Below are 14,407 nucleotides of genomic sequence, written 5' to 3' on the forward strand. Positions count from 1 at the left end.
AGGACCCTCGCTGTGGGTCCTCTCCCTAGGGCTAAAGGCTTTCTCTCTCACAGGGTCACGTCCTTTCACCCACTGCTGTTCACTGAGGCGCACCGAGAGAAATTTCAACGCAGCCGGCGCCACCAGACCATGCAGCAGTTCAAGCGCTTCATCGAGAACTACCGGCGCCACATTGGCTGCGTGGCCGTGTTCTATGCCATCAGTGGGGGCCTTTTCCTGGAGAGGGCCTACTGTGAGTGACCAGCTCAGGAGTGACCGGCCCTGGGGGCGGCCTTCACTTGAGGGACATTCTTGGGGGGCAGAGCCTCACTGGAGCCACAGTCTCAGGATCAGGGCCTCTGGGGTTCTTCCTGGGTGGAGCCTTCTGAGGGACCTTTCCCCCCCTTCCATACTGCCCTGTTCAATCTCTTCCACCATGTTCCCCTTACCCACCTGACCCCTCACAGACTATGCCTTTGCGGCTCATCACATGGGCATCACGGACACTACCCGTGTGGGCATCATCCTGTCCCGGGGTACAGCGGCCAGCATCTCCTTCATGTTCTCCTACATCCTGCTCACCATGTGCCGCAACCTCATCACCTTCCTGCGTGAAACCTTCCTCAACCGCTATGTGCCCTTTGATGCCGCCGTGGACTTCCACCGCCTTATCGCCTGCACCGCCATCGTGCTCACAGGCAAGGCTGAGGAGTCCTGGGGTGTTCTCCAAGCCCTCTAATCCCCCCCCCATGGCTTCCCCGCCAAACTCCAAAGCCTTCTAGATGGGTCTTTTCCTATGGGTGGAGGCGGTCAGGACAGTGATGTGACAAAAAGAAACCTCTCCTGTCCTTATTGACACATTGGCAAGGCACCTCTCTGGCCTCTGGCTGCCCAGTTCTTAACATCCCAGAATGAGAGCACAGAATAAATGTGGTTTCCAGTTTGTTATGTTGTTGGCTTGTTTGTTTTGTTTGGGCACCACACCTTGCTCTGTGCTGCTTTCTTGCTCCTGATAGTGTTCAGGGGACCATACAGTGTGCTAGGGATGATTAGTGTCTCCTACATGCCAAGTATGTGCTTAGCCTGTTGAATTATTTCTCTAGCCACTAGTTTTTGGTTTTGGGAGTTTTTTTGTTGTTTTTTTTTGGGGGGGTCACCAGCTGGCAGCACTCAGGGATTACTCCTGGCTCTACACTCAGAAATTGTTCCTGGCAGGCTCGGGGAACCATATGGGATGCCAGGATTCAAACCACCATCCTTCTGCATGCAAGGCAAATACTTACCTCCATGCTCTCTCTCCGGCCCCAGCCACTAGTTTTCATGTGTTAAAACATGATTCTATTGGAGCCGGAGAGACAACACAGCAGTAAGGTGTTTGCCTTGCAAGCAGCCAATCCAGGATGAATGGTAGTTCGAATCCCAGCATCCCATATGGTTCCCTGTATGTGCCAGGAGCAATTTCTGAGCAAAGAGCCAGGAGTAACCCGAGTGCCACAGGGTATGACCCAAAAACCAAAAACAAACAAACAAACAAACAAACAAAAAAAACCCAAAAAACAAAAAATGAAACAACCCAAAAACATGATTCTATGGAGTTAGTATAAGGTTTAAGTTTCTTTGCCCATGGCTGATCCTGCTTTGACTACTGGCATTGCATGTATGGTCCCCAGAATGCAGCAGGAATGATCCCTGACCACAGAGCCAGGAGTAGACCCTCAGCACAGTCAGAAACAAACAAACAAACAAACAAACAAATAGTTCTGTGAGAGATACCCGAAGGAATGAACTTTAGTATCATTTCACACTCACATTATCAGGTCCACAGCGTGACTCTGGGTCTGAGAAGGAACCAGAGGTTGATTAGGGATCCATCCAGCCTCCTGCACTTTGGGGTGATGGATTGAACTCAACTGCTGGACTGTCCTCAAGCTCACCCCTGAACTCTGTGTTCTTCCTAGTGTTACACAGTGCAGGCCACGTGGTGAATGTGTACTTGTTCTCCATCAGCCCACTCAGTGTCCTTTCCTGCCTCTTTCCTGGCCTCTTCCATGACGATGGGTGAGTCTCTGTGTATGTGTATGTGTGTGTGGGGGGGGGGCAATAAAGCAAAGTCTCTTTGATGTAGTGGATTGGATCACTTTTCAGGTTTGAAGATAGTGATCAGGGCCCGGAGATATAGCACAGTGGCGTTTGCCTTGCAAGCAGCCAATCCAGGACCAAAGGTGGTTGGTTCGAATCCCGGTGTCCCATATGGCCCCCGTGCCTGCCAGGAGCTATTTCTGAGCAGATAGCCAGGAGTAACCCCTGAGCAATGCCGGGTGTGGCCCAAAAACCAAAAAAAAAAAAAAAAAAGAAGATAGTGATCAATCTGAGTTCTTAGGGGCCAGAATAATAATACAACAGGTCGCATACTTGTCTTGCACAGGGCTGACCTGGACTTGATACCTGGCATGCCTGAGGCAGCCAGCAATGATTCTTGAATGCAGAGCCAGCAGTGTCCCAGAGTATCTGTCTTGTGGCCCCAACACATACACACACAAACATAAACACACAACACACACAGAGCAAAATTTCCAAACAACCTGAACCCATAGCCCCAATCAGCAGAAAAGGAAACTGGAAAGTGGTGGGGCTGGAGAAATTAATTGTACAGTGGATAGGGCCCTTACCCTGCATGTAGCCAGCCAGGGTTCAATCCTCTATATCCCATATGGTCCCCGAAACCACCAGGAATAATTCCTGAGTGCAGAGCAGGAGTAAGCCTTGAGCACTGCTGGGTGGAATCCAAAAAGTCAAAAAGAGAAGGGCCAGAGAGAAAGTACAATAAGTAGGGCATTTACTTTGCATGGGGCCAAATCATGCTTGATCCCTGGCATCCTATATAGTCCCCCTGGTACCATCAGAAGTAATTCCTGAGTGCAGAGCCAGGAATAACCCCTGAACACTGCCAAGTATGGTCCATCTCTCCTCCCCTTCAAAAAAAAAAAAAAAAGGGAAAATGGTCGCTGGGTTTGAAGAGGGACTTCTCATGTGTAGTTCTTTCTGGGTGTCCCAGATATTTTCTCTCAGAATCTCTCTTTGCTTTCTCTGTAGCTCTGAGTTTCCCCAGAAGTATTACTGGTGGTTCTTTCAGACCGTACCAGGTGAGTGCCCACCTGCCCCCTGTCCCTTGCCAGGACCCTTTTGTACTCCAGACTCTCTGCTTAGGCAGCTCAGCTGTTCTCCTTGGCTCTCTTTGACTCCAGTCCTGTCCACGGGGCAGTAAAGACTTTGCATTCTAGCATCTCTCTCAGGAGCTTTCCTGGTCTTCCTCTGTGGACTACGATGCCCAACCCAATAGAACCTTCTTCTGTGACAATGGCTTTGAGGAATGCTATGGCTCAGCTGTGCTGCATTGTGGGGGGGGGGGCAGGCTTGTTATCAAGCCTTGCAAAGCACCCCACCACACACACACACACACACACACACACACACATCAACCATCCTCTTTCCAGTAGTCTCTCGACGTAGACTGTTTAGGGAAATATTCCTAACTTCTCATAATCACTCATTTTAGAGCTATTAGCTGTGAATCTATTCGAACACTGCTTGAGCCTATTTATATTTTCAGTCCATCTCCTCAGGGTAACACATTTCCTACACAGGCTCCTCTCTGTGAAGCACAGCATGTGTTTTCCTTTTTATTTTTTTTATGTTTTTAATTCTAAAACGATTGGCTTTGAACTTCAGAGAGTGCTTGCTAATTCCTGCACCCTGGGACTTGGTGGATAAGGCTGTATTTATGCTCTCCTCTCTGCTCATGATTTTACAGGCTTTGCTTAGATCCCTTCTTAACCTTTGCTTCTCCATGCCGTGGGGTGCTAATCATTCTCATTTCTGCTTCTTTCCTCTTGATCACTTGAGCCATTCTCGGGCCTCACAGTCCCACTGTGGCTCTAGCATTGCCTTCCTGTGTCCCAAAGGCCTGGAGTACCTTGAAACAAGATCTGCCAGAGACTCTGGGCTGGACTAGTGCAGCCTCTGCTAGTTGCACTCACTCCCTGGCCTCTTCTTTCTGAACCTTACCCCTTGAGGTACTCACCTGTGGCACCTGAGCAGAGTGCAGCGGGACACGGTCCCAGCCCTGCCTTCTCCTGAAGATAAGGCCTGCTGTGGTCCAAATGAGGATTTCAGGGGCCCAGAGTCGAGGCTATATATATATAATTTATTTATTTATTTATGTTTGGTTTTTGGGCCACACCTGGTGACGCTCAGGTGTTACTCCTGGCTATGCGCTCAGAAATCGCTCTGGCTTGGGGACCATATGGGACACTGGGGGATTGAACCGTGGTTCGTCCTAGGTCAGCTGCGTGCAAGGCCAACACGCTACTGCTGCTCCATCACTCCAGCCCCAAGGCCCCATATATTGACTCATGCAGGACAGCACGCATTTCTCTGACACCCCCAGTGTGATCAGCCTACCTTAGACACTAGGATTCTAAGGTGAACTTGCCTAACCTGCCCCCTGTTCTTGTGGAGCTGAGGAAAACAACACGGCAGATGTAGAACAAATAATAACACAGGTGCCTGACGGACCATATAGTGAAGCATGAGTCTGTTGAAGGGAAAGTTCTCTGCCATCATCATCAGACACGAGGGGAAGAGGGGGACAAAGCAGATTACTAGGAATTTTCCCACTCATTTTGAGAACCCTGGAGTGGAAAGGGAACTCTGAAGCCCCTAGGTGCCTGCTCTGTGCCCTTGCATTCACCCCATGTTTTTTTTTGTAGGCCTCACAGGGGTGGTGTTGCTCCTGGTCTTGGCCATCATGTACGTCTTTGCCTCTCATCATTTCCGGCGTCGCAGCTTCAGGGGCTTCTGGGTTACCCACCACCTCTATATCCTGCTCTATGTGCTGGTAAGAACCTGGCCTCTGGGGGTTAGGCAGGAAGTCCTCAGGGAGCTTTGATTCACAACTCTCTTAAAATATGAAGTCCTAATTGGGGGCTCTCAATGCTGGGGCCCAATCTGCAGCACTCAGCATGGGTTTTGCAGTAGCACCTTGATCAGGTTCATCAACTCATCCCATGTGTTGTATATACTCCACACCATTTCTACTCAGCCTGCATTTCCCCACTTGGGCCAACTGATTTGGTCTCCTGGATACTGCCTTCACTTTAGGAAACACCATGCCCCCTTTTCTCTTCTTTGAAGAGTACTTAGGTAAGTTATCTTAAATAGAGTCTGCCACTTTGGGTCTGATTCCATTTTTCAAGGGCATTAGCCACTCCACCCAGCTAACTGCTACCTGTAAAGTTAATGAGATTGCTCAAAACATCTTTGCTTGCACTGCTGATAGAATGGATTTTTTTTTGTTTTGGTTTGGTTTGGCTTTTGGGCCACACCCAGCAACGCTCAGGGGTTTGCCTGGCTATGCACTCAGAAATCGTTCCTGGGCGACCATATGGGATGCTGAGGTTTGTTCTGGATCAGCCACGTCCAAGACAAATGCCCTGCCACTGCGCCAGCACTCCAGCCCCTGATACTGAGCCCTTTTCTTCATGTCTCTTCCATCTTCTCCCCCCTTGGTCCTTTCACCTCCCCTGGCTTGGTTGTCAGCTACTTAGTTCCAGACCTGTGCCCTATACGCTGCCATCATCATTCTTCTTGCCTTTCCTTCTTCACAGACACAGGCATGTCTGAAAAGAGCACCCTATGGGCCTTACTGAAAAGCTAAGCTAAGCTCCAAGGGTCCAGATGGTTGCCTGTCTGCCCTCTTTCTCCCTTGGCTTCGGATAGAGTGGCACACAGAGTCTCTTTGTCCTTAGACAAAGAAATATAGAGAGTCCACCTTTGGCTGTGTTGTGCAGTGGCCAGTTCTGCCTACTCTCTGTCTCCTTGCAGTTCCATTGAGTCTCACAGCTATTAGGTAATAGGGCCCATTTCTGCCTTGCCTGAAGCACAGAGCTTCATGATTCTGGCAGAGCACTGACCAGCCTGGCTTAGAATATTTCCTAGAACTTCTGTGTTTGTTTCCAAAGGAATCTCTCCCTTGTTTGGAGGGACTAGCTAGTTTTGTCTGCCCACCTCCCCCTCAGCCCCCAATATTGACTCTTGGATTCTGGGAAACTGTGTCTGTTAGACATGGAGATGGTGTTCTTGTTCTTCAAAATAGAGCAACTTGGTTGAACTAAACAGGGGAAACCCAAACATGACTCCCAAAGACCAAGACACCCTTTGGCTTTTACTGGATGTAGGGACTCCTTGAGGTTCAGGCAAACCCTTTCTGTCACAGGAAAGTAAGCAGCTCAGCAGAGGACAGGCCTCTCCCTTGGGCCACCCTCACTCCAGCATCATGGAATCTCTAAGTGGATGGGGACCAAGACACTCACTTTCTTCCTTCCTGCCCATCCCAGCTAGGGCCCTTGACTTGGGGGGCAGAAATGGAAGCTACAAGGGCCCCCAGTAGAGAGCAGGCCTGGGGGAAGGGTATCTAAGCCACAGGGGTGGACCAACTTCTGTCTTTTTGGCCACTGAGGCTGGAGACGCAGCAGCTCTGTGGTTTACAAGTCAAGCCAATACCAAATGGAGCATATAAACAGATGAGTATGAGGTCACCCCAATATTGTTCTCAACCTGATTGGATGCTCAGAGAGCCTTGGGGGTGGGCGTGGACTCCACATTAAAGGGAAGCCTGCCAGTTCAGTGGAGAGCTGGGAGAGGTTGTTAGTGGAAAAGTTACCAACTGGAGCCTGCTGGTGGGGTGAGCTGAAAAGAACCAGGGATAATTTTAACTGTATCCACTCTGTGCTCAGTACTGAGGGAAGGAGGAGAAGCCAGTGGGGGCTCTGGACCACCCAGGGTGCAGAACTTGGAATATAATTGAGGGTGCTTTCTCTTCACTTACAAAAGGTAGATTTTTGGGGGCAGGAGAGATAGCACAGTAGGGAGGACTCCTGCCTTGCATGTGGCAAACCTGAGTTTGATCCCCAGTATCACATATGTCCACCAAACCTGCCAGGAGTAAACCCTGAGCACTGCCAGTGTGGCCTCAAAACAAAACAAAAAGATAGATTTTATGGGACTGGAGAGATTTGCATGTAGCCCATCCAAATTTATTCCCTGATACCACATATGGTCCCCAAGTACCACCAAGGATTAGGAAGTGATCCTTGAGTGAAAAGCCAGGAGAAAGTTCTAAGCATGACCAGGTGTGTCTCTCCTCTTTCCCCTCCATGCATACACACACACACACACACACACACACACACACACACACACACACACACACACGATAAAGGTTAGATTTCTGAGGGGCTACTAAAAATTGTTTTCCTATAAAGAGTGCTTGGCAGGGGCTGGAGAGATAGCACAGTGGTAGGGCGTTTGCTTTGCACGCTGCCAACCCTGGATGGACTCCAGTTTGATTCCTGGCATCCCACATGGTCCCCAGAGCCTGCCAGGAGTGATTTCTGAGCACAGAGCCAGGAATGACCACTGAGTGCCTCTGGGTGTGACCCCAAAAAAACAAACAACTAAAAAAAAGAGTATTTGGCAGAAAACTTTGGGAACCTCAGCTCTAGGATCTGCCCTTAGGAACTGCAGGTTTGCTTGGAGAGAAATTCTCTGTCTCTGTCTTTATCTCTGTCACTTTCTTATGCACACACACATGCATGCACGCACTAGATGATCAAAATGAACAGACAATAAAGAGCTAATAGCTGAGGGCCAGAGAGATAACACAGTGGTAAGGCATTTGCCTTGCAAGTGACCGAACCAGGACCAACGATGACTGGAATCCCGGCATCCCATATGGTCCCCAGTGCCTGCCAAAAATCGCTCCTGGCAGGCACTGGGAACCATATGGGATGTCGGGATGAGTGATTTCTGAGCACAGAGCCAGGAGTAACCCCTGAGCGCTGCCGGTGTGATCCAAAAACAGAAACAAACAACAACAACAAAAAAAAGCCAATAGCTGAGTGTTCTGAATAGTAAGTTATAGGAACTCTAAGAGGGAGGTTTCATTTGGCAAAACTGGTTAGGGAGACTTTGGGGAAAAGATGGGACTTGGGCCAAGCCTGATGGAGATAGCTACCTGGGAACAGAGAGGGAACTGAAATGCATTTAAGGTTGGGCATGCATACAACTTAGAGGCAGGGATAATGCTAGACTATTCCAGGAGCAGAGAAGGCAGGCCCGGCTGGGGATGGTCATGGGGCATTAGGGGGTGACATGCCATACTGGGGCTGTATGAGTTGTAGCTGCATCTAAAGGACTGGGGCTGGGAACATGCTAACAGGAGAGCATAGACAGAGAAGAGCCAAGGGTGAGGAAATCAGGCTTGAGCAATGCGCAAGATTGGGGCAATGGAAAAACAGCCCATGAAGGAGCGGGAAGAGGGAGAACCAGCAGAACACTGTTGCAGAAGTGGGAAGGAATGGGTTGTCCCAGTTCCAGACTGCCAAGGAGAGAGCAACTGAGCTGGGTCTGCAGGGAGACGTCAGATCTGTGAAGCCTTGAGCCCTCAGGGAGTGGGTCCTGAAGAGAGGCGGGGGTGGAAACCAGACGGACCCAGACTGAGCCAGCAAGTGGGAGAATGGGGACAGAGAGTGCCAGAGAGCATCTGACCAGCTAGCTGGGAAAAGGGATTGTGCTGGAGAAAACCTGTCAGTTCTTTTGAAAAAGTGGGGGACTCTTTCAGGACTGGTTGGCTCCACAGACTGAGAAGATAAATTAAGTAAACTCTTTCATGGACTCAGCAACCCCTGGACACCAGGAGTTTAGGCAATCAAGGCAAACAGAACAGACACAGCCCTTGTCTTGCAGTCCAGGGGGAAGCAACAAGAAACAAATCCATGAATAAAGACCCAAATGATTGTGAACAAATGCTCTGAAAGAGTAAAGGGAGTTCATGGGGGCAGGGACAGAGGACTCAACCTCTGTATTGATTTTTGTTTTTGTTTGGTTTTGTTTTTTTGGGGTCAGACTAGCAATGCTCAGGGGTTACTGATGGATCTTTACTCAGAAATGATTCCTGGTGGTGCTTGGGGGACCAACTGGGATGCTGAGGATTGAACCTGGGTCAGATGCATGCAAAGCAAGACTCCTGCCCACTGCTCCACTGTTCCCTCTCCAAGGAGGTGATATTGCTGCTACAGTCTGCAAGCTTAGATTTTGGAGCTGGGGAGAATTGGCGGAGGGACATCAGATGTGAAGGTCTTGCATGAAGCAGAGCAGACTCACCTTGTTTGCCAGACAAGGAGAGGCAACCACAGCTAGAGCTATGCAAAGCCTGGTGTCCTCATGGGAAGCCAACAAAGGCTCTTTTCAGTTGGGAAGGACAGGATAAAATGAACTTTCAAAATCATACTGGCTGGACGTGTGGGGATGGCGCTCGCCTTGCAAGAAGTATCACTAGATGCGACCTTCATACATTGCTCAGTAGCCCTTAAGCACTTGCCACTCACAAATTAATTAATTAAATGAATCAGACACACCGGCTCTCTTGAAGAGAATGGATCTTGGTGTGTGTGGCAAGGCACAAATATGGAGAAGCTACATTCCTGCAGGTGAGAGGTTCTGGAGGTTTCTAGGTAACACCAAGTGAAGTGGGCTTCTGATGTACCAGGGGAAAAGGCAGTGCTGAGAAACCTGCATGGCCTCGGGTGGTATCTGAACCGTGCTCTTCCTTCGGTCCAGCTCATCATCCATGGCAGCTTCGCTCTGATCCAGATGCCCCGTTTCCACATCTTTTTCCTGGTCCCAGCACTCATCTATGTGGGTGACAAGCTCGTGAGCCTGAGCCGGAAGAAGGTGGAGATTGGAGTGGTGAAAGCAGAGCTGCTGCCTTCAGGTACAGGCCTAGGGGCTCTCAGGACCATTTTGGTGGAACCAAGACAGCAGCAGAGTCGAGATTTTGGCTAGTGTAATGGGTTGGAGCTTGGGTATATGGAAGAGAAGAGAAACTCTTTGCTAGGAAATCCTAGGGGGAAAAGCCCAGTCTAGTGTGCCCTGGTAAACAAGACTGTTCCAGACACAGGGCTGAAGTGGGCTGGGGCAATCTCTAGAAGCCATAATATAGCAGGGTTCAGAATCCTAACCTCCTCTTTTCAGGAGTGACCCACCTGCAGTTCCAGAGACCCCAAGGCTTTGAGTACAAGTCGGGACAATGGGTACGGATTGCTTGCCTGGCTCTGGGGACCACCGAGTATCACCCTTTCACACTGACATCTGCGCCCCACGAGGACACGCTCAGCCTCCACATCCGGGCAGCAGGACCATGGACCACTCGCCTCAGGGAGATCTACTCACCCCCACCGGGGGACACCTGCGCCAGATACCCCAAGGTGCCAGTCCCTGTGTGCCACAGGCTCCCACATTCTCCTAGCAGGCCTTGGCCCTCAGCCTAGGCATGGGGTGGTTCAGGCTCCTTCTTCCCTTACACTTCATAAGCCCATCAGTCTTCTGAGGCCTCCAATTTCTGGCTCTGGAACCATGATGGAGACCAATCTTAATTCAAGCCTGTTCCCTTCCTTATAGCTGTACCTTGATGGGCCATTTGGAGAGGGTCACCAGGAATGGCATAAATTTGAGGTGTCTGTGCTGGTGGGAGGGGGCATTGGGGTTACCCCCTTTGCTTCCATCCTCAAAGACCTGGTCTTCAAGTCGTCGGTCAGCACTCAAGTGTTCTGTAAGAAAGTGAGTATCCCTCTTGCCTCTGGCCTGACACCTGCCACTACATTCATTGGAGCCTCTCTCCTCTGCCTCTGCTCCTGGCTCTTCACCACCAATTTGGACAAGACCTCACTGACCTAACCATGGGGGCATGGGGTCAGGATAACCATGTACTTCCCCTTCAAGACAGAGTAGGTTTGCTGATGCCTCTAGACTGTTTTACACAGATACCACCCATCATTATGGGGCATCTCACAGAGAGTTGGAAAAATCGTTGGAGAGGGACAGAGACACCCATTCCTTACACACAGAAGTCTGGAACTTGGGGTGTGGTGGGAGTGGAAGAGAGGACACAATTGAGGTAGGGTGCCAGTGAAATTAGATCTGAAGAGGGGAGGGAAACAGGTGGGCTGGGGGTGCTGGATTGGCTTAAGGCACATAACCCAGCCCCCAATTTCCCTACAGTGGGTCCCTTCACCACAGCCTGGACCTAGAAGCAGGCCTCTGCTTGTCTCCTGGGCCTGGGCATGAGTCAGGGGCGCAGGAATGCAGCAGGCAGAGGCCTGCCCATAAGTAGTGGGCATCAGGGTGACAGACAACCCCCTCTCCCATCCTGTCCTTCATCCCTTCCAGCTCATCCTGATCTCCTCAAACCGGAGCCCTCCCCTTCCCCATCAGAAGCTAGCGGTGCCCCTTGCCCCAGCAGCTTGGGGTCCCCACCACTCTCCAAGTCTATTTCTAAGCTCCTGGGAGCCAGCTCCTTCCTCCCTGAAGCTGTTCTGTGGCTGACCTCTTAGGGGGCTCTCTGCTCCCTTTGAGCAACTTGAGTCGGGTGGGCACGGCATCAAGCGCAGCCACCCAACCCATCAGACCCGATGCTCCTGGACAAAGGTCTTGTCTCATTGCCCCTGGAGTTACCCACTGCTACCTCTCCTGCTCTGGGGTAGCACCTGGCCCAGCAGCCCCCATCTATCCCTTCTGTCTGGAAGCAGCAGAATTCCATGGGTGTAAGGACCCCGGGAAGTAGCACATCTGAGACGAGCTAGGTCCTGAGCTGCATATCTCCTCAGATCTACTTCATCTGGGTGACACGCACGCAGCGCCAGTTCGAGTGGCTGGCCGACATCATCCGAGAGGTGGAGGAGAACGACCGCCAGGACCTTGTGTCGGTGCACATCTACATCACGCAGCTGGCGGAGAAGTTCGACCTCAGGACCACCATGCTGGTAGGTCAGGGCCAGCCCGGCGGGGCAGGGGAGGGTTGCCACCCGGACAAGGACGAGGAGCTGACCCTGGACCTCCCCTCTCTGTCCCCCAGTATATCTGCGAGCGGCACTTCCAGAAGGTGCTGAACCGGAGTCTGTTCACGGGCCTGCGCTCTGTCACCCATTTTGGTCGCCCCCCCTTTGAGCCCTTCTTCAACTCCCTACAGGAGGTCCACCCACAGGTCAGTTCTACCCCTAATCCATTGTGGGCATATCATCTTTATGTGGTAAGTTCTTTTTTTATTTTTCTTTTTTGGTCGGAGACACTCAGGGGTTACTACTGGCTCTGTGCTCAGAAATTGCTCCTGGCTCGGGGGACCATATGATCCCCCATATGATCAAACCGCGGTCCCTCCTGGGTCAGCAGCGTGCAAGGCAAACATCCTACCGCTGAGCCATCGCTCTGGCCCCTCACCTTAATGTGGGGCCTGAGTGAAGCTCCCACACTTGCTCTGTTAGGGAAGGATCTTGGTGAGCCCCCTTGGCCTAGGTGGGTGGGGTGACGGAACAGCAGGTTACCTGACTGGTGAAGGGAAGAGGCTGGCAACAGAGACCCGCCACCTCCAGAGCCAGAGCTTCTTGTCCAGAAGGAAGGCCTCTGACTCAGAATCCTCTCCATAACTCGGTATGATTCTCCCCTGTGGATGGAGCCAGCCCTTCCTGCACACTGACCCTAACCCTAACCCTCACACAAATATTGGACGTAGATAAGTCAGTCTGTAGCAGCACAGGGCTGGCTTCATTGACATACGGCTTGAATATCAGTTAGACTGGGCCCCAACAGAAACACTGGGCGTGGAACCGGAGAGATAGATGGAGGTAGGACATTTGCCTTGCATGCAGAAGGATGGTGGTTCGAATCCTGGCATCCCATATGGTCCCCTGAGCCTGCCAGGAGCAATTTCTGAGCATAGAGCCAGGAGTAACCCGAGTGTTGTTGGGTGTGCCCCCCCCCAAAGAAAAGGAACACCGGGCATGACGTTGGCCCACAGAGATCAGTTTTGATCTATCAAAATCCAGTCCATGCCCATCAGGCCTGGCATAAGATTGCAGCTCACAGGAACACAAACATCGACTTTCTGATTCTGAACATGAACAGGGGGTCTTTGCCTCTTCTGCCAATAGGTTCGGAAGATTGGAGTGTTCAGCTGTGGCCCCCCCGGCATGACCAAGAATGTGGAAAAGGCCTGTCAGCTCATCAATAAGCAGGACCGGACACATTTCTCTCACCACTATGAGAATTTCTAAGTCTCCTGCCCAGGCTGAGCAAAAGTTTAGACACAAGGCACCTTTGACCCTGATTCCCTATGCCTTCAACCCTTTCCACTTCTTCTTTATACCTGGCTCAGTCACCCCAGGTGGCTTCAAGGACACCCAGATCCAGAATGCAGTTTGGTCTGGAGAAGGGTGAAGCACTGGCCATGAGAAGCTGGGAAACAAGAGAGCTATCACTGCTTGGGACAGGGTGACACTGAGGGGGAAAAAAAAAAAAACCTCAAGACTGTGTGTGTGTGTGTGTGTGTGTGTGTACACATGTCTGGAGCCTAAAGATGAAATGGGAGCACAGATGCTGGCATCTTAGAATTCCTTCTTAGTGCCACCCCCCCGCCCACACCAATTTGGCTCCCTCTTATCAAAAAGGTTGGCAGATGCCTTGGAAAGAAGTAGAGGCCGGACCATGGACCCAAATGTACAAGACCCCTTGCCCCCCAGGATCCTGGCCTAACAGCTCAATTCATCTTCCCTGAGATTTTTAAACACATACTCTAGTCAGAACCTGGCCCAGTATCTGTTTGTATGGCACCCCTCAGTCTTTCTTTTCTGGCTCCTGTAGTCTCCATTACAAATAAACATCTTTGTTGCTCTCGGGTTTACTTTCTTCTGCTTCTTCTTTTCAGGTTTAATTTCTTCTGAAATGCAACCCAGAATTTCTTGTTGAGCTTGCAGGTATCAGGATTTAAAACTGCAGGGTCAAGTGCCCTATGACGAGAGTCCCTTTTCTGGGTTCAGGGTGGCCTTTCAGAAAAAAAGAGGTCACGGGGTGGCTAGTATGAGGCTTCGGATTTGGTTAGAAAGGAGGTATTGGAGGAGGGGGTTCTGCAGGAGTTAGCTAGGCACCAACTGGGGGGTAGTGGGGAGAGTTAGCCTGGTTGCTCCCAGCAGTCCTGTGAGCTGTGGGGTGAGCCGCACGCTTGTGGCCCCCCAGTAGCTCGCATATGCCAGCAAGGAAGACAGGCGTTGCCAACCAACCTCTTTGCTCATCTGTGAATCTTCATTTAGTAAAAGATTTACTAAACGATCGGGCACAGGGAGCCGGGGAGCTGGAGAGAGCACAGCGGTAGGGTGTTTGTTTGCCTTGCACACAGCTGATCCAAGATGGAAGGTGGTTCGATCCCTGGCAAACCATATTGGTCACCAGAACCTGCCAGGAGCAATTTCTGAGTGCAGAGCCGGGAGTAACCCCTCAGTGCCACAGGGTGTGACCCCCCCCCAAAAAAAAAACTAAAATA

General features: G+C 50.9%; 1 protein-coding gene across 1 annotated transcript in view; it reads left to right on the forward strand.

Annotated features, from left to right (window-relative positions):
• The window catches only part of LOC126020922 (dual oxidase 1), a 35,150-nt gene extending 21,770 nt beyond the window's left edge, over positions 1 to 13,380 (forward strand). Inside the window, exons 23-33 of the mRNA XM_049782527.1 lie at positions 54 to 232; positions 447 to 677; positions 1,938 to 2,037; positions 3,073 to 3,122; positions 4,749 to 4,876; positions 9,658 to 9,811; positions 10,072 to 10,304; positions 10,498 to 10,656; positions 11,703 to 11,858; positions 11,951 to 12,079; positions 13,023 to 13,380. Coding sequence (XP_049638484.1) covers positions 54 to 232; positions 447 to 677; positions 1,938 to 2,037; positions 3,073 to 3,122; positions 4,749 to 4,876; positions 9,658 to 9,811; positions 10,072 to 10,304; positions 10,498 to 10,656; positions 11,703 to 11,858; positions 11,951 to 12,079; positions 13,023 to 13,145 — 1,642 coding nt within the window. The 3' untranslated portion in view covers positions 13,146 to 13,380. The remainder of the gene's footprint in view (positions 1 to 53; positions 233 to 446; positions 678 to 1,937; positions 2,038 to 3,072; positions 3,123 to 4,748; positions 4,877 to 9,657; positions 9,812 to 10,071; positions 10,305 to 10,497; positions 10,657 to 11,702; positions 11,859 to 11,950; positions 12,080 to 13,022) is intronic.
• The last annotated feature ends 1,027 nt before the right edge of the window (positions 13,381 to 14,407 follow it).

This window comes from Suncus etruscus, chromosome 10 (assembly GCF_024139225.1).
Source record: "Suncus etruscus isolate mSunEtr1 chromosome 10, mSunEtr1.pri.cur, whole genome shotgun sequence".
NCBI lineage: Eukaryota > Metazoa > Chordata > Mammalia > Eulipotyphla > Soricidae > Suncus > Suncus etruscus.